Source organism: Fundulus heteroclitus, chromosome 22 (genome assembly GCF_011125445.2).
Source record: "Fundulus heteroclitus isolate FHET01 chromosome 22, MU-UCD_Fhet_4.1, whole genome shotgun sequence".
In the NCBI taxonomy this organism is placed as follows: Eukaryota; Metazoa; Chordata; class Actinopteri; order Cyprinodontiformes; family Fundulidae; genus Fundulus; species Fundulus heteroclitus.
In genome coordinates, this window is record NC_046382.1 from 13,338,406 (window position 1) to 13,359,171 (window position 20,766).

Genomic DNA, 20,766 nt, shown 5'->3' on the forward strand with positions numbered 1-20,766 from the left:
CTAGAAATGGGACTGACATCATTTTCAGCGCAGTGTTACGGTTAGAAAGCATTATACACAGCGGGTCTCAATCTCCAAAGCACTCGAGATTTGCTTAGCGTCTTAATTGGTATGTGCCGTGCTAATAGCCACCGGGGGTTTCAGCTGTAATTCTGTCTGCTGATTGGCCCAGGTAGAGGGAGTCTTCCCTTTTTCCCTCCACGTCTCTCTTTAGTTGGCATTTCATAGTGTGGTCATCTTGTTAGGCTGCGGATGGCAAACCTGCGGCGAAAAAATATGCTAATTAATGGAAAATGGGGTCAAGTGGGTCGGCTGCTATCACTTGGTTCCACCAGAAACGTGGCCCCGGTGGCTCCTGGGCTCATTATGGGCACAGCTGGTGCTCTGTTCTCGCAACCTGTTGGGGAACGTGCAGCGCTTCGTGTCCTCTGATTGCGGCGTTATCGCTCCGTCACTCTGTGTTGGTGTTTTTTTTGGTGTTTTTTTTTTTTAGAGGCCGTCTGTAACAGCTTCCCAACAGCATGGCTCTGCTGGGCCTTCTAGGCCCACAGCTGAGGGATCGCAGGGCTGCCGACACAAGCTTTTTTTATTCCCCCTCATCTTTGTTTTTCTTACATTATGAGGCCAGATAATAAATGACTCCCCTACTTCTGTAATATAAACATGATCACTAATAGTATTGGGAATTCCCGGGTTACAGTCTCTAAATAATGACGGTGTCCCGGTTACCACAATAACACCACAGACTCGTGAATCTGGAGGTCTTTCTGCTGTGCGAGTCACCGCTCAGCCCTCTGCTTTCATTTTGCGTGTCTTATTTGGCGATGCAACATACGACGAGTTTCGATCACACTTTTCACGAATCGCACGGTCAACATGCACATAGTGCAACAGAGATAAATTTGCATGGTGTAGACGTGGCTCACGTCGCTGCGGAGCTGCAAATAGGAGGCTGTCATCTGTCTTCCCAGGAAGAGGTCGGACTATCATGCTGACTCCATCACGGCAGAGCGAGGGGTGGGGGCCAGCTTGTCTCTGGTATCTGGGGAGTGAGACCCCGTGGCAGGAGAGATGGAAACGTGTATGTTTTTTGATACAGTGGCGATCAGGCGTTTACTCATCCAGGGCGTAAATGTTGAAGTCATTTTATGATTTTTTGATTATTTATTTCAACTTTTCTTTTTCCACAGTGGGCTGATTTTAAAATGGTTGGTTCGCCCTCAAAGGCCAGGCCTTTAAGCCTTTAAGGTCGGGGCTTTCGAAATGTCATTTCAGAAGTTTGTTAGCCTGATTTATCTTTTCCACAACCAGCTCTGATTTGGGTTTTACGATGTCCAGTTGTATCCAGGTTTCAGACACGCAGCTCTTTATCTGAGGTGAAGTTGGACAACCTTAAGGTAGTTTTCCTTCTCCATGTTTCCTTTCAGTATGAGCAACGCACCTGGTACCGCTGATAGTGAAACAGGCCCACAGTATGATGCCACCACCACCATCTTTAGCTGTTGCTACAGTGTTCGTAGTACGGTTGCTATATAAGGACATTATTTAATTGTGATAGACTGTTTAAAATTTCGAAGCCTATATTATGAGTAACCCACATTTTCTAATTATTTTCTGTCTTTACTATGAACCAATGTCCCCATCAGCATTATGATCTCAGCCACTGAAGATATACATCAGGTGTGACATTAATAGCAGTTATAATCCATATAATTAGCCAAATACATTATCAATATGCACCGAGTGATTGACAATTGAAATGTATCTTACCAAATACCGCATCCAGGCAGACATTTTTGATTGCGATATCACAGTGAAACTGCCGTGACATAAATTACACAGCCGTAGGGTTTAGGTTTGAAATCTTTATCTTTACTCCTCCAAAACGTACTCTCTATTATTGTGGGCAAACGGCTCAATCTTTGTCTCCCCTGATGATAAGTCGGATTTCACCAGAAGGCGTTTGACTTGTTCTTGTTAGCATCTGGCTTGCTATTTGACCGTTTCTGTTGGCAACATTGGTAGAGCTCCTTTAAATTGGTTGATCTCTGAAATGTCAATTTATTATAGGTCTTCTGATCTATTTGTTAAATTAAGAATGCTTCCAGTTTTAGGTTGGGATCATGATTGAGGACAGGATGTAGTCTCTCTTTGCCTGCATAAAAAGGATCTATTTGACAGGACTTATTGGGTTGTTTAACACTCAGAACAACAGGAATGTCCTGGGAACTCTGTGGAGAAGGTCTATTAGACCCTAAACATCTGCAGTTTACAATATCATCAGTTTACATTACTTCACACAGGTAATTTATTCTGATGTGTCAGGTTAAGGTTAAGGTTAAGGTTTAGAAGAAGACCCAACCCACGCTCCTTAGATGAAGGGAATTTGGTTAAAACGTCCAGGAATAAGCCACCAAAACTCAACCGTGCCATGACCTGGAAACTCCTGGAATGACAAATGTCTCTGTCCTTGACAGCAATTGGTGGATGGCCTCAAAAATGTGATGGTCAAAGTAGATAAAGATTGAGCTCTTTGGCCACAATAACCAGATGGATGATGAGTCATGGCGAAGCTGCAAAATCTAAGATCGCTGTACAAGCTGTCCAGCATGGTGGTAACATCGTACTGTGGTAGAGTACTGGTGCCAGGGTGGAAAAGGTGGAAAACATCCAAAAATTTTAATTTCACCTCAAACCACCAGATGATTTAAAACCGGACACAGTTAGGTGTTTAAACAGTACATTGGTTCGAAACAGAACAAAAGAAGGCTGATGTCTATCTTCTGGCAAGGTATTTAATAAGCCGAAAGCTTATTAAATACCTTAAACTCCTTCAAACGTTTGTAGACTAAGCCTAAAAGCTGATTCTGTGGCAGAAAACAGGCCCGTTTGAATGAGCTCCATCATTTCTGTCAGGACTGGTCAAATATCTATCCAGAAGCTTATTGATGGCTACAAAAAGACATTTACCCCATACTGGGTGTGTATATACATATGAGCTTTCATGTCTAATTTTGACCTTGAGTGAAAACGAGAAAATCCACAATAACTTCAGCCATTCCTGACACGCAGAGCCCCGCAGACCTCCTTTACCTCCGTTACAGTCGGTGTTCATGAGTCAACAATAAGACAGAGACTGGACAAAAACTGCTTCAATGAGGGATTTCCAAGGTTAAACCACTGCTGACCAAAAATAAATAACTTTGTCAAAACAATACCTCGATGTTCCACAGTAAATTCCAACCTGTACACCCAGTCCTTGTTTTTACAACTACTAAGTAAGTAAACTTTATTTATGTAGCACCTTTCACAGGATAAAAACCATAAAACAACACAAAATAAAAAGATAAAACAGCAACATCAAAGCATAAACTAGTTAAAAGCCAGTTGGAACAAGTGAGTCCTCAACTGCTTCTTAAAATAATGAACAGAATTAAGACAGCGTAAAGATAAAGGCAACACATTCCACACTCTTGGGGCCACAGCTTTAAAAGATCGATCCCTCTGGTCCTGAAATTAGTTCCTGGAACCATTAACAGCCTTTGGCTGGAGGATCTCAAACTATGAGAAGGGTAATACTGTTGTAAAAGGTTGATAATTTAAGTCGGAGTGTGGCCACTCAGGTCTCTAAAAGTAAAGACTAAAATTTTAAAATGAGCTCTAAAATGTACCGGTAGCCAATGTAAAGAGATTAAAACTGGAGGGATGTGCTGTTTTTTTGTTTTGTTAAAAGTCTTGAAGCAGCATTCTGTACTAACTGCAGATGGCCAAGATCTTTCTTATTCAAACATAAAAAGGCTGTTATAATAGTCAAGACGAGATGAAATAAAAGCATGAATAATCATTCAGCCTTTGACGCCAAAGTTTGAAATATTTCTTAGCTGAAAGAAGCAGTTTTTTGATTAATCTGCAAAAATTACAGTCTAAATTAAGTAAGTAAAGTTGTTTGTTGAATGATCAATCAACCCTTGAAAAAAAAGGTTTAAATAAATCATGAAAAGCCAAACATTGACTTACCGGAAGTCTATTTGAGTGGATCTAAGCTTTTTAAAAGCGACTGTACAATAGTAAATATCCGGCGTTGCTATGAAATATATTGGTTTTCTACTTTTTCCATTCTGCTCTATAATAATTATTAACATTTCTTGACTTAGAAGTCAGGTCATGAGGAGAAGCTGCCATGAAGCTGCATTGTGAACTTTTAAACATGATCTTTAAATATAATAGGCTGGCTAGTTCTGAACAGTTTCTAGTTTTGGGGTATTTTAGTCTCAGTAAAATGTCCACATGAAGATGTTAATTGTCGTCTCCCCGAGTTTAAAATAGAAGCTAAATAATAATGTGTAGCATTGTTCTCCGTTGTTAAAATGTAACACGGGGGAACAATGTTCATCAGTCACTGACACTATAAAGCTGTTTGCTTTCAATGTGTTTATGCCTTTGTTGTAATGACTTGTGAGAACTGTTGCCCTTCTCTGTGGCTTTGAGTGCAAGCGCATGCGAGAAGAGTTTTTTATGAGCGGGGCCCAAATGGACGGCGTCATTCCATCACTTCCCTAAGTGTGTCTGAACATCATTTATCTCCAGCTCCCCTCCTATAAATCTCGTCTAGATATACAGCTCTGTCAGTCTCATCACAGAGCCTCCATTGTGATATACTGTAAATCTGGGCACAGGTTGTTTAGGTCCTTTGTCTCAGATCACTGTTTTGTCTTCAGGCTTCAGTAGACCAGAGGTAGACTCCTGATTGGGTATAACTAGTTCAAACGGTTCCGGTGCCGTAAATCTGACAGCGGTGTTGGTGAAGGGTCGCGCCGCATCAACATTTTGTCCTCAGTGTCTCAATAGATTATAATTAGCACCTAAAGGAGAGTCTGATTTATAGGATGACTCAAACATTTGAAGTCACCCAGCGATGAATTATTTTCTGACCGTTTAAGTCCCCTTTTATAAATGCCACAGCGTAGTGTTAATTCATTTCTAGGTGAAGTGCTGGTTCTAGTGGCCGGCACTGTCTGGAAAAGTATAGAGTTTAAGTATTTTCCGGGCCTGGACAAAAATGGAAAATGAAAATAACGATTTAATGTCCTATAAAAACTGGTTAACTAACTAACTCATAACTTTATAAAGCTGTTAGCAAGAGAAGGGTTCGATCCGCTGGACCATTTTGCTCCTACACTGCTCTGACAAGGCAAGGCAAATTTATTCATATAGCACATTTCAGTACAAAGACAATGCAAAGAGCTTTACATGATTAAAATATAGGAAAATAAAACAGAATAAAAGCAAGTTGGAATAAAATGTAGAAACAAAATAGAACATGGAAAAATAGAAACTAAAAGCAAATATTAAAATCAGTTGGACTGCAAAGTTAAACTAATGATGTTTCAGTAAAACAGTTTAACTAGAGAAGTCAAAGGCTTTCAGCACCTTTACAGTTTTCTGGAAGTTTGTTCCAGATAAGTGGAGCAAAGGAACTAAATGCTGCCTCTCCATGTTTGGTTCTGGTTCTGCAGAGTAAGCTGGAGCCAGAAGACCTGAGTGGCCTCGAGGGTCGATACACTGATAACAAGTCTGTGATGTATTTAGGTGCTAAGCCATTTAGGGATTTATAAACTAACTCTGAGATACAGGGTGCCAGTGTAAGGAACTGGGGTGATGTGCTCTACTTTCTTAGTCTTAGTGAGGACGCGGGCAGCAGCGTTCTGGATCAGCTGCAGCTGTCTGATCCACTTTTTAGGCAGACCTGTGAAAACACCGTTGCAGTAATCAATTCGACTAAAGATGAATGCATTGATTAGTTTTTCCAGATCCTGCTGAGACATTAGTCCTTTAATCCTGGAAATGTTCTTCAGCTGATAGAAAGCCGACCTTGTAATTGTCTTTAGGTGCTTTTGGTGACATTTTATGGGCAGGGAGGGGCTAAGCCCTGAGTGGCCGCTGTTCACATGCACGTACGGCCGGCCAGGCTTTGTAAACAAGAGACAGAGAACAACACAGAGAGATGGTGTGTGACGTCTTACCATAGTCCATCTAAAAACATACCTTTAGTTCTTCACATCCATACTTCTTTTTAGTTCTTTCTAGCTATGGGGATCCAATGACATTTCATTTATTGCTCCTTTTAAGGTCAGTGTTCATGATTCGATGATAAGACAGACCAGGCAAAAGAGAGAGAGAAAGTTCCCCGGGCAAAAATGAAAACACCGCTGGTCAAAATAACACTTAAGCTCATCTCACATTTGCGAAATTACATCTTGATGATTTAAAAAAAAAAAAGTAAAAAAACAAAACAACTGGACCTTTTTCTGAAGTTTGAAGACGTTTCGCTTCCCATCCAGAAAGCTTTCTCAATTCAAAAGTCTGGAGTAGTGTGGAGTACCAAGCTTTATACAATTGCCCAAAAAGGCGTTGTTTTGGCTTAGATAACATGCAAATTAAACCAAAACTGGTCCACCCCTTTGCAATGGGGAGTTGTTAGGGTCATCGTTGGCCTGGCTTACATGGGACTTCTGAAAAAACCCCAGTTGTTTTGGTTTTTTAAATTTTTTGGAATGATGATGATCTGGATGACATCTTGATGGCCCTCAAGACATCTTGGGGAAATGTTCTGTGGTTTCAGGTGTTAAATGTGTCATGTCTGGCGTAAAGCACACCAATTCCAAATGGAATGTCTTTCCCACAGTCAGACATGGCAGTGGTAGTGTGATGGTCTGTGCTCTCTAGTAGAAAAGAATACAGGAAAATATGCGGTCATCATTTGGCAACTAAAACACCAACACACTGAGGTTAGGCGGCAGGTTGATGATTAAAAAAAAGCAAACAAACATACAAGCAAGTCCAGCTCTGAACACAAACAAACCATTATGTTTTTTTTTGGAGTGGTATAGTCAAAGCCTGGTCTTAAATTTTAATTGAGATGATGTAGCATGACCATGAACGGGTTGTTTATGCTTTAAAACCCCTCCTTATTCCAGGTGAGTTCAACTAATTCTGTAAACAATAGTGGGGCAGATTTCCAGCACAAGGATGCAAAAGACTGATTACCAGTTGTCACAAATGCCTGATTGGAGCCGTTGTTATTAGGTTTAGGGTGCAAATCCTGCTTCACATGGGTTGGTTTCGATAGCTTCATTTTTTATTTATTTATCAAACATTGATTGGGAAATTGCTTTTCTTTGATTAAAATAACTTATATTATATTAAGCCCCAGTGTCACAACTCTCTAGTTTTCTCCACCAAGATTTCCCCACCTCTCCTCGCAAGCTTCAGGACCTCTGCCACTAAAAATATACGCCTAACGTGAGCATTCAGAGCGGCGAAGGTCTGATTCTGCTTTGTCCGTCCTCAGGATGCTTTCCATAGACATGGACTTCCAAACCCTGAAACTGAAGGCCGAGGATCCCTCCGGAAGGCAGCACGTTCTCACTGTTAAACTCAAGTCAAAGGTGAGCCACTCCGCTCAGCCCTCGCAGGAACTTTTGCATCATTGCCCCTCCATACGCCACGGCGACCCGCAGTGAGTCCAATTTACAACCGGCCGACGTCTCCAAAATTCACACAGGGAAACGTTCGTTTAGACGATAGCAGATCTGTGATTTACATCTGTGCCCCTAAATGTAGGTCAGAGCGGAGAGGGTGTGGAGAGGCACGGTGAGCTGCTGCGACTGAGATGTAGCTCAGATAATGCAGCTCGTCACAGACCTCAGCAGGACGGGGGGAACCTTCCTGTGCGCGCAGAGAAAACCGATCAGTTCTCGCTAATCTGCAGAACTGCTGCTGCCAGTCATTGCTTTCATTTCATTTTCCGTTTAAGTTTATTTATGTACTTCAGTCAGCAGCCATAAAAACGGGGGGGAGGCTTAGGTTCCCACCACACTTAGTAATGTTGACTGCTTGCCAAAAAGTGAAATGTCAGTCTCTGACCAGAGCGCCATTATCTGCTTGTTTGCTGTGTCTCCTACATGTCTCGAGTCAAACTACAGGAGGAGTTTCTTTGGCTTTCTTTTTAACAACTTAAACCATCTTGCCACTCCTCCATAAAGGCTGGAGGCGTGCAGTGAGTGACTATTAGTTGCCGAGTCAACAGTTTCTCCCACCGGAGCTGCAGATCTCTGTGACTTCTCTAGATTTACCTCTTGGCTGCTTCTCTGATTAATGATCTCCTTGTCCAGCCTGTCGGTTTAGGCGGTCAGTCATTTCTCGGTAACTTTGCAGCTCTACTATACTGTTTCCGTTTTTGATGTTTAAACCTTTTACGTTTCTTCTCCACAACATTAAGCCTGACATGTCTGCTGTGCTTATTTTTCAGGATTTTCTTAACCTCCCGACAATCTATTTTCCAAAAAAAATTGCTTACTCATACTTTATAAGGCATTTCACAACTTGCACAGTGTCTGAAATGCTAATCTTGTTATCAACTAAAATATAAAAGCCCTGTAGGATGACGTGGATGTGAAAATCAGAGAATAAAATCTAATTTAAATCCCGCCTAAAAAAAAATGTTGTTTACATACAAAACTTCTTACTTTTGCTGTAAAGAAGGACATAAACTCAATACATTGTAACTACAACATCTTGGTTACATCTATAGCTGGTTTGGTGTCCACACAACAAGCAATTGAGAAGTTATACATGTTTAGATGGAAACAATCCATGTGGAGCAAACTCTTTTTTTGTGCCATTTTGGCACAGTTTTTGAAATGTGGAATTTATTCTTGAAATTGAAAATGTGGGATGCTATGAAATATTTGGTAAATACTTTTGTAGAGCCTCAGATGAAGATCTGGACATATGATCAGTGCGTGTCAGTTAGTCAGCTACAAGCACATTATTGTTGCTAAAGCGCTCTTGGGCTTAAATCTTTGTGAGGCCTCACAGATGAGCATTTTTTTGTACTGAGATAAAGTTAAACACCAGTTTTGTTTATTAATAAGGGGATTTCTGAAGGCAATTGTCTGTACTGAATTTTATTTGGGGGCATCACAGGTGGAATACAATTGCAAACCACACTGTTGTTAAATGTAAATGAACGCAGACAGAATGGGAGACGGCCACAGTGTTTCTCCCATCAGGGTTTTCAGGAAAACATGTAGTTGCTATATTACTCCTGAAAACATATAAAGCCATTTTCACATTTCAGCCACAAAAAATATGCATCCATGATGGAGCCTGTGCTACAATGAAAGTCCAACCACCAGGCCACATATTGGCATACAGCACTTGCATGGCACTTAAAGTATAATACACAACCAAATGTTTCATGCAAGCAGCCCGTTGCAAATTTAGATACTGATAGTTGCAATAATAAAAGCGATTAGAGATATTGTGGTGCTTTTAATCCCATATTAATTCTTAAACACATGAGAATCCATTTTATGGCGTCTGCTGCTCACATTTGAATTTAATTCCGTGATTGGCTAAACCCAACCTTTGGTAGGCGGGCACTAGGTGTCTTTTTGTCCAATCAGCTCGGAGAGTTCTGCTGAATCTCCTTTCCCCAAATGGATTCAATAGAAGCTAGGGACAATATTGACAATATAGGAAAAAAAACATATTGATACAATAGAAATCATATTGATCAATATCGATAATCAAAAAATACAAAACATATATTTTAAGTTCAGCCCTGGCCATTTTGCGCTGTTAATGACTTATTTTTAGATAAAGGACACAAACACTGAATTCAAACTCAACTCTTTATTCAACCAAGTTTTTACCAAAAGTTTTTAAAAAGAAAAAAGAACAATTGCTCTCTGAACTCTTTAAAGGGGGGCGGAGCGTTCCTTGGTCAGCGTTTGTGATTCTTTGGGAGGATGTAATGATGTAATATTAACCTCCATCAGGGGTCACCAACATGGTGCCCGTGGATATCAGGCAGGCCCCCCACGACCACATGTGGTGCCCTCAAGCCTGTTCAAAGGAATAGAACAACCCTCCAGTGAGCTGCATCTAAAATGTTATTTTATTCAGTTGCTCTTCCTGTTGAATTATACTTGTATTTGCATACATTTAAAATGGACAAAAGCATTAAAAACATGTTTATATTACGTAAAGTTGAGGTGAGCTTGGACTCTTGTAGTTCACAGGCTGTTACAGGTAGCCCTTCGTATGACCCAGCACTGATGAAGTAGCTCTAAGTTTCAAAAAGGTTGGTGACCCCTGACCTACATGACAGCAACAAATGCAAAAGGGAGGAAAACTGTTCTTCTATTGAACTTTTTAATGCCCCTTTTTTTTCTATCGCACCACACATGTAGCGATCGATATACATTGTTATTGAATTATCGCCCTAATAGGAGCAGTATTGCGCAGAATATAGAGTACTACACATTATCTCGCTGGCTGTTCAGGTTGGAACAAATTGGCTTGTTTAGATTTGGAGTTGATGAATTATTAAAAAAAAAATCAGGATCTGTTTCATGTGGATTTATTCATTATTTGAATATATTAAAATAAAAGACCCTTTACTTCCTTATTACTTCATGTAAGTACTTCTGGGACTTTGACTTGTTTACAAACTACGGACATTTTTTTTCTTAAACTTAAAAAAAGTGATACATTTTTTTATTTCAAGCTCATGCATTCATACCTCCTAATGTGAATTTCAGCAAAGGCAAAACAAAAAAAGTGAGAGAATGGTTTCTTGTAGAGCTTAAGTTTTCCTTTATTTGTGCACCAAGTCAATTAAAGTACCTGCTGGGTAACAGGAGTAGAAGGAGCTCAGAGAGGAGCTGCAAAGTCTGGGCACGGTGGCATGGTGAGGTGGTGCTTACCTAAGCTGGGATGACGTCCACCGGGGATAAGGGAGCACTGTGAAACCCCACGCCGTGCCCACCTGCCTACCTGGCCCTCTTCAGCCCTCTGGCACCTCCCTGCCTCCAGCTGCCTCCCCCAAATCCAGCGCCAGGTCATCCCTCACCAGGCACAGCTTTGGAAGCGGCAGTACTGGCATGGGCGCACGGAGGCTTGGATGGCTAGGGAGTGAGGGAGGACTGGGAAAGGACAAAGAGTTTTGTGGTGCTGAAGGTGAACAGAGAGGGACGGCTCATACGGTGCACACCAAAGCTTTTCAATGAACTTCTACTATGGAAATGATCGAAATTGGTACCAAAAAAGCTGAATGGTTTTAAAACTCCAACGTCTCCTCTACTGTATTCCGCAATCATTAAATTATGGGAATTTTGTTGAAGCTTCGAACTGATTAAACAGATGTGGTGACATGCAGGACTTTAACATATTCCATATTCCAGTACTTTTATTAGGTTTTTATGTGCCAGATCAGCACAAAGTAACACGCAACGCTTAAGGAACTGAGAAGCTCAGTCACATTGGATAGAGTTGCTGTTAACATAATTATTTTCAATTCAAGGTTATTTAAATGGCGCCAATTCACAACACGTCATTTCAAGGCACTTTTCAAAGTCGATTCAGTCAAATCATCCAAACAGATTGGTCAGAAAGTTTCCTATCTAGGGAAACCCAGAAGAGTCTTTGACTTGCAGCTTCCACTCCTGCTGAAAGAGCGTAGAGACAGTCGCTTGCACTGAGTCGTTGACTTTGCAGCAATCCCTCGTACTGAGCATGCATGCAGCAACATGAAGAGGTCTTCTCACAGATTCTTAACTGAATATAGGTCTGATCTTTGACTAGACCATTTCTAATTCCCAAATATTATTTGATCTAAACACTTTCATAATATTCCTGATTTAATTTTGTCCTTGAGATTCAGAGTAGAGATTTGAATACCAATATATGCTGCACTTTCCATATTTTTGTTCATATTATTTCCCTTCCACTTCACTTCTCAATTCTGCACCAGGTTGTGTTGGTTTATCCCCACTTTTTTAAGCTACTGTAGTTCCCGCAGTCAGCACACCAGTACAAGCTCTCCAAAGTTTGCAGCACAGGGAAAAAAAGCAAAATACAAATAAAGGGGACAGAGGGCAGACTGTCTGCAGAGTAATGCATCCATCTTTCCCTATCTCTGGTGGTGAAAACCACTTAAACTGCTCATAAAAGCTCCCCCCCCCCCAAAAAAAAAAATCTTGACTTGTTGCCTGAGTCTGAATATTCTTAGGTTTTAGCAGAAGTCCAAATACGTTTTGTGATGATTGGATCCTTGTTTTCGTCTACTCCGTACTTGTAAATGTTCTCTATTTATTTATCTATTAATTTACTCTATGGCAGCAGGAATTAATTAACTGCTTTCTGTATGCTCTGCTATGTCTGATAGATCAGGAAAAGGACTTTTTGGATTAACCAACCAATTTTATGTTTTTTAGTGACATTTAAACAAGGAAAGCGGACTATATGCTGCACTTTGAATCGTCTTGTTTTTGAAAAGTACTTTATAAATAAACCTGCCCTGCATTATGCTGCAGAGCAAATTAGAGTATTTATAATGGCAATCAGATACAACAAACCTCTGCCTTTTTCCATTCGGGAACCTTGGCCTCAGACTTGGAGGTATTTGCTCTCATTCGAGCAGCTTTGCTGTTCCCTGCTGCAAAAAGCTCCAGTGTGCGCTAAAGGTTCGGACTCATGGAGCAGGTCAGGGAAAACTCAGGCTCACACTTTTGCATTAAGTTATAATGTGACAAGATCCACTTTTAATATACACTGTTTCTGCATGTTTAGCTAAAAGATAATCAGGCTACCAGAAATCCGGCACTAAAAACAAATTGCGTAACTGAACAAATCTTTGAAGATTTAATGCCATGAGTGACCCCCATCTCTTACATCCACAGCATCCAGCAGAGGCTCCTGACTGCTCAGCTGACCTGCCGGTCCCTTTGACCGTCACCTGGACACCGCAGGTTAGTAGACGTGCTTAGATCCTCTCAGAACTTAAAAGAACTGATATCAGAAAATAAGGCGCTACACCAGAGATGCACATCCTGCTACAGGACGGAGATATTCCACTGAATAAACGCCTTCTGGGTCTCCCATCACGTTAAGCAAAATATAGAGGAGTCTAATGAATTCCCTCTATTATGAAATAGACGTGGCATAAGAATCTGTGCACATAAAAGCTCAAATAAATTAAATATTACTTTGTTTCTCAGATGTCATGAATCCATGTGTTTACTTCCTGAACAGGAGCAGTGTTATCATGATTAAGCGCTATTACTAATGATTTAGTGATAGAAACCGACTATGTATATTTACAAAGGATAATTGTGTTAAACAAATTGGGTCTCTTTCTCTAAATGTTGCAGTCATCCATCGACACGGCATCAATTATTTTAGCCACCTATCTGTTGGTCTTTCCATCCACATTTCTGTCTTTGCAGGTTTGGTATTTAAAGTCTCACCTCTATTAAAATGTATGCACTAAATTCCTGGTAAACCTTTTTATTAATCCTTCAAAAATGGGTCAGAATGGAGTGAAAACTTGACCAATCTGAGTTTGTGAAAATAAAAAAAAATATGGTAATGTTCCTAGTGTGTTTCCTAGGTTTCCTAGGCGTATTGCGCCCCAGGAGTGTGGGCGCAATATGGAGATGTGCGCCTTCTCCAGAGTTGCACTTCTTTCAGTAGAGATCCAACAATTTTTGTGTGCAAAGTGCCTTGGAGGGACGCAGTTTTATTGGTATGGGAGCCGAGGTTTGACATTTGCAACTGGACGGTGAGGGCATGGCTGCTTTATTTTCGTGGTGACCTGCCAGCAGACTGTGGACGGGATGAGGTCGCAGCCAAAGCATAAGCCCAGCATGGCCAGTCCTGCTTCTAATTTCCTAGAGACCCAGGCCCATGTCATGTGCTGCCACCAAGCTCTCCCATGCTCCACCCAGAGGTGGTGCTACCTCTGACCAGTTGATGATCTTTTACAGCTTTACATACAATGGGCATCCCAAGCCCACTGTTTGGCTGTTGATGTTGAAATGGCGCCTCACTCTGGTTCGTGGAGGACCTAAATACTTTCAGATTGTATTTATAGGCTCAACCGGTGTTGTTTTTTTTTGTTTTGCTGTTTTACGGAAACGCCTCTAAATTTGCCACACTCTTCAACCTGATTCTCCCAGTCTCGCGAGCCGAATGCACCTCAGCTTTACAACGCGATGTATCGAGGCCTCTTGTGAGGAGAGCATGAAGAGCTCCACAAAAATCCTTGAATCATTCTGAGTCATAATTTGAGGGGAACGCGTCCCCACCTGCTCGATAAACACTTTTTTCTTGTAGCCCCTCAAATTTAGTCCGCTATAATTGGCGTAAAGGTGCTTTGATGTAGAACCAGCTGTGGGCTCTTTGTATCCTCGTTCTTCCTCGTTATTGTTTGTCGTCCTGCTTCTTTCATCTCTGTCACTGCCTCCGAGTCTGTGTGTCACTTCCACACACGCACACACACACACACACACACACACACACACACACACACACACACGCACTATATCGGAGTATTGAACTGGACTGTTCTTCCTGCCGTGTAACAAAGTCCAGAACCTGATTGCAGAGCTGAGCTCAGATATGTCAGTAAACGCTGTTAAAAGAAGTCAGGGAGGCAGAGAGCCGGTGGGTTTGATGGAAGAGATGCTAAGTGTGTGTTTGTGCGCGCGTGTGTGTGTGTGTGTGTGTGTGTGTGTGTGTGTGTGTGTGTGTGTGTGTGTGTGTGTGTGTGTGTGTGTGTGTGTGAGAGCTGATACATGGCAGGCGTACAGTGAGGACCAGCTTAGAACAGCGCTGCCGTATGGAGTCTGTCTGCCTGCTGGGCCGTTGATGGATCTCTCCCACTCTGCGACATGAAGCGTGTGTGAGTGCGTTTGCGTGGATACATATATGCGTGTGTGCATGGTTTTAACTGTGCCAAGTGTGTGTGTTTTTGTGTGTGTGTGTGTGTGTGTGTGTGTGTGTGTGTGTGTTCTGTGTGTGCAGGGGGAAGGGCCTGTCTGTCGGCAGCCCTGACATGTTCATTTGAATGAGTAATTATTGCCTGCTCTGTTACAGGGCCAAGATGTGCCACTCAGTGCGTTTGTATGGAACAAGATGTGGAAGAGAAATAAACCTGTGTGTGAGTGTGAGTGAGTGTGTGTGTTGTTCACATCCTTTGTGTTTGTAGGTTCTATAGTATGTCAACATCCAGAAAGATAGAGGTGGTGTATAAACATGTGATAGCAAAGACTCGTCTACAGTCGGGATTCCTGCACAGTGTTGAAAAATCTGGAACAGTATTGAGTTTTATTAGTTAACCAGGTCTGGATATTTGTGGTTCTATATTTTATGCCCTGTCCTTTTTGAATGTCGAATCCATCCTGCCATCCACCAGCTGTCATCAACCCGTTCATCCATTCGTACATAACAATCCATCCATCCCTGCTTTCATCCATCTGTTTGTTCATTAGTTCATCTATTAATGCCTGTTTATTCATCCATTAGTTTTTCCGTACATCAATCCAAATGGATGCTAAGAACTAAAGCAGTTAAGATATTGACTTCTCTTAACTTCACAACAGAACCATACTTAGTGTAATCTATAGCATCAATTTAAAGGGGACATATCACGCAGAATCCATTTTTCATTTTACACCCCTTAAATACATTTTGTTGTTTTACTTGAAATATCTAGGAATGCAAAAAAAGCTACATTGAGTCTCTCCAGGTGAGGCGTAGAAATCTTTATATTCTGTTTGAGTCATATTTTCCAATTCGTTCAGTTTTCTCCGTTCTCTAATACGTTTTTCTGAACAATTACGTCACATTATTTGCTGCAAAGCTGCCAAACAAGGTCATGGACTTCCGGCTATCCAATTTAGCGAATTTGTCGCTGCGATTTTTGTAGTCCAAGCTGAAGGATGCCGAAGCTACATGTGGAAACGCTCTGTTACCTGGAGGGTGGGGCGGGGGTGTGACGTGCGTCCTTTAGATTTAAAGAGACAGTACCAAAACAAGTTGCTCTCAGAAAAACCTCAGAACAGTGGCAAAAGAGGGGCTGTGGGGCAACGATAACGAGGAATTCAGACCAAAGCGTTGCAGTTTCATGTCATATAGACTACAACTGAATGATTTGAATGTGAAAACGAAGAACTGAAAACCATGATATGTTCCCTTTAAGTCTAACCAAACATGCTCTTGTGATGAAATTTCTCATTTTGTCTTCATTCAAAGTTCGAGTAAATTCTGGGCTGCTTCTGTGCTCTGATTATCACAGCCAAAAAGAATGGAGGCATAAACAGAAGTTTAGATGCAAACTCAGTCAAATACCAGGAACAAGCTGTAAAGGAACCATTTTCAACTGCATGTTATTTTATTCTTTTGGGGCGGGTTAAATAACTGACAGTTATGTGACTTTTTTTTTTGCTTCCTAAGTACATTAGGTAAAAAAAAATGCTTCTGTAAAAAAATGTGATTCTCAGGGTGTCGCTGAGAGGATGAATAGTTGAAGAGGGTTAAAAGCAGAGCGATGTAACAGCATCTTCAGTGTTTCTGCTCTCAGAGCTGAATGGAGGTCAGGGAGAGACATCATACATAGATAAAGAGAACTGATTGAGACAGCCAAGGAGCAACGCTCAGCTCAGACTCGGCTCCTTTCATCCTCTGCTGCAGCCCTCGGCTCTCACTCAGGTTCTTCTCCGATCGAGCAGGAATTTAAGTAACAGCTGAACCGGGCCTCGAGTAGTTATCCTGGGCTCTAACTGTAATCATAGCGCTGGCATTAATTGGGCTGTAATTGCCGAGGCTCTCAGCACCTGGACGAAGCTTAATTGTGTGCACTGTGCTGGCACAATGACCCATAATTTTTGGTTCATTTTTTTCCCCTAATTTTTTTTTTCCTCTCATTCCATCTGCATTGCTCTCCCACACCTCTATCAGCGGCTCTTTCTTTTTTTTTTTTTCAGTGCTTGTGTTTATGTGAGCATGCTTAATGCACCTTGAGTTGCTGCAGTTTTTAGCCGGCTGGCTTTAGCCGCTCTTTCTGCCTTTTTTCCTTTTAATCTAAAATGTCACGGCAGAAACTTTCAGGACCAAACCTGCTGCACCCACCGTGGTTACCTTTAGCCAAATCTTTATTTAGATGCGTGTTTAGTCAGATTTATCTGTTTTAACTTTGATCTGTTTGCAGTAAAGACCTCCGAGTGTGGATAATGTCTCAGTTGATGGCACGTCTCACAGCAGTATCCATGAGAAAGTGGAGTGGAGCCCTTTCTCACTGATCCATGCCGTTTCTGGTTTCTTAGAGTACTCTGGAGCAGCTCCACAGCCAGTTCCTGCTGGTTCTGGAGTCCCTGACAGACTTCTGGGACGTCCTGGATGAGATCGACAAGAAGACCTGGGTTCTGGAGCCGGAACGACCCAGCCGTTTAGACACGATGAGGCGAATCGCCATTGGTAAAGCTTACCGTGCACTGTCACATGTCACCCCCAGCAAAAATTAACGAAAATTTGTGATATGCAACTGACATAGTCTAACCAGATTATAGTGCCAAATAGGGAATTGGCCTTTCAAGAGAAAAAAAACTATTTGGAAGTCAGATGCTATCGAGATATTTACCACAACACAGATTTCAGCTACTTTCTCTCACTCTAATGTCCATAAATCAACCATTCTCATTGGCTATCAAAATTTCAATCAGTCTCACAACCTGTCCATGAGGTTTTTCCCTCTGAAGGTGAGTTATTGAACTTTATACCACTGCTCTTAGAAGAAAAGGAGATTTCCTTAGATGTTGCCTCGGGGGTTCCTACCCAGTCAAGAAAAGTCTGGAATTTGACTTCAGTTCTTTTCCAAGTCTGCATAAGTAAGGATTAATAATAATAATAATTATAATAATACAATTTATTGTCATTACACCATACAGTCCAATGAAATTTGTTCTCTGCATTTAACCCATCTCATGCTGCCCAGGCGCTGCTCCCTGAGGGATGTGTTAAATGTGGAGGACACACTTCAGTGAAGTGTAGAAAGGTTGCAATGACTAATAAATATGATGACGACGATGATGATTTGGTTGCGACCTCAGAAAAAAGTAACTTCTTCATGGCTCTATGCTTTTTAGTTAGTGGACAGCGTTTTCATTTATTTGTGTTATTAAACATCAAGTGAACTGGCCTGGTACCCTGACCTGGACGGATCTGGTGGTGAGCTACAGGTCCAGGCCCGGACCCGTTTCAGCCCATTTCCTGCCATGGTCTGGATGGAGGCTATACAGCCTGTCTCTTCTTTTCTGTCCTTCTGAGTTCTCCAACCAACTCAAACTCTCACAGTACACATCTACAACCTCAGCTTCAATCCTGTGGATCTGTAACCTGGCCAGCCAGGCTGATAATGTGAAGCTCTCTCCGTTTTGCACATTATCAATCTGGGTCTGCTTCTATCGAATCCGTTCAGGGAAAGGAGGGACATCCAGCAGAACTCTCTAAGCTGATTGGGCGAAGCGACACCTAGTGCCCGCCTACCAAAGGTTGGGTTTAGCCAATCAGGGTATCAAATTAAAACGTAAGCAGCAGACATCATGAGAAACCACTATAGGCACTTCTAGCTGTTCTACTTTCAAAGAGGAAATTGTGGATTCTTAAAAAAAACAGATGTGATAGCAGCAGCTACGCGTGCGTCCTCCTGGGCTGCCATCTATATGTTGGTTCAGCTGTGAGCTCAGCCGCTCTTGCGTTCGTTGCACCGGTATGTCCCGCCTTAAACCACAATACTGCAACGTGATTGGCCCGAACCATTTTTGGTTCAGACACACAGCTGAATCAGCAAACACCCACTAGAATTTAATCAATTGATTGGTTGCGTTAAAGGAATGAACTGTGCACATTTTTGGCTTATACCAGTATTTATTAAATGAGCTGCAGTTTTGTATATATGTTGTTTTTTTTTCCTTCTGTTTTGTGCATTTTCTCATAATATAATTGCACTTAAATTTATTTTTGTCCCTTTCTTTTTATTTGCTACCCTTCCCCTGCAGCAGCCAAACCTAGTCTTCTGGTTATTGTTTTCTCTTAACCAATGCATTCATCTACTGCTATTACTGCTTAATTGATACATGCTGAACACATAGTATCAATTAGATCATACTACAGTATTTAGCCCCACATATTAAGGGGATCATGCAACTGATCGGTTACCATCAGGCCATGTCCCTGTGTGCAGGAAACAACGTATCCATCAAGGTGGAGGTGGATCCAAGGCACCCGAAGATGCTGCCAGAGTGCTGCCTGCTGGGAGCAGATCATGGTGGGTAGGAGGTCACAGACACAGTGACACTGTGCATCTAGCACATTACACTCCCAACTGACAGCGTATTAAAGCATAAAGCATTCACTTATTGTGATTCAGTTCTCAGGGAACTGCTGTTGCCTCGTGGTCATACGCATGCCTAACACTTAAGCTTCCTTCAAGGAGGATCTATACCTTGGAATCAAATCTCAGGGAGAACAGTCCAGTTACACCTGCCACGTTTAATACCACTCCTGTGTCGGTATGAGTTCTTTTTTCCTCTGCAGCCTTTACAAAAACATGTAATGTTTTTGTAAAGGCTGCATGATTGTAATGGCTGCATGATTATAAAAATGAAAAACCAAAGGAATAATATTTCTGAGTAATTCTAAAGCTCACTGGTGTTAAATATACACATAATAAAAGTTTGGTGTGTAGCTTTAAAACAATTTGATAAATAATGTTGTTTTATTTTAGATTTATGACGCAGGCATCCCATGTAATTCAATTCATTTTATTTATATAGCGCCAATTGACAACACATATCATCTCAAGGCACTTTACAAAGTCAAATTCAATCAAATCTTCCAGACAGATTGGTCAAAAAGTTTCCTATCTAAGGAAACCCAGCAGATTGCATTAAGTCTTGACAAGCAGCATTCACTCCTCCTGGAGAAGCGTAGAGCCACAGTGGACGGTCGTCTACTTTGCAGCAATCCCTCATACTGAGCAAGCATGAAGTGACAGTGGAGAGGAAAACTCCCATTTAACAGGAAGGAAAACCTCCAGCAGAACCAGAACCAGGCTCAGTGTGAACGGTCATCTGCCTCGATGGACTGGGATTTAGAGAAGACAGAGCAGAGACACAAAAAGCACAGAAACACACATTGATCCATGAATCCTTTCAATGTTAGATGGTAATAGTGGATGATCTGTCTCCCCTGGATACCTGTTTTTTTTTCCTGCATGTTTTAATCATGTACAGCACTTTCCAGTCTTTGTACTGAAATGTGCTACAAATAAATGTGCCTTGCCTAGATGGTTGCACACTATCCAGCAGAACGTAAACGTAACGTGTGCAATTCAAGCATTTTGATTGGACGATCTGAGCTTGGTGCCGTAGTATTTGTGCCCCACGGCTTTCTACTGAGTGTGTTGGGCATGCGCACTGCCGTTTCAGATGTTTGTTATTTAAACAAGTGTTGGTGGGCCGGCCCCAGTATCAAGGCCCCTCAAGAGGATTTAGCTACTGAGCTAGTCAGTTTTCTGGCAGACTTAGATATATAGACACAATGTTTCTAACAGAATTTTATTGCTAAGGGAATCTGTCTTTTTACAATAGTGCTCTATAAAGAACGATCATGTTCTGCTGATTATTGTGAACATAGAGCTCCACAGCGACACCTGTTGGGGCATAATGCAGAGACGCCACAGCTCCTGCCATATGTCGAGTTCCCTGGGCAAGGCAACTGGAAAATGTTGCTATCTTGGTCTAAAATACTTTAAAAAATTCCAATTCGTAAATCCTAACCTGACAAGTTGAATAATCACAGATCTGGAAAAATTACAAAAGCTTTTTAAAACAAAAATCTTCCTGATTTCTTTTTTTT

At 41.5% G+C, this 20,766-nt stretch overlaps 1 protein-coding gene across 1 annotated transcript in view; it reads left to right on the forward strand.

Moving 5' to 3' along the window:
* Nucleotides 1–20,766, forward strand: part of fancl (FA complementation group L) — a 36,096-nt gene that overhangs the window by 7,350 nt on the left and 7,980 nt on the right. The window contains exons 6-9 of the mRNA XM_036126291.1: nt 7,352–7,448; nt 12,750–12,818; nt 17,175–17,325; nt 19,091–19,174. Of these exons, the coding sequence (XP_035982184.1) occupies nt 7,352–7,448; nt 12,750–12,818; nt 17,175–17,325; nt 19,091–19,174 (401 nt within the window). The remainder of the gene's footprint in view (nt 1–7,351; nt 7,449–12,749; nt 12,819–17,174; nt 17,326–19,090; nt 19,175–20,766) is intronic.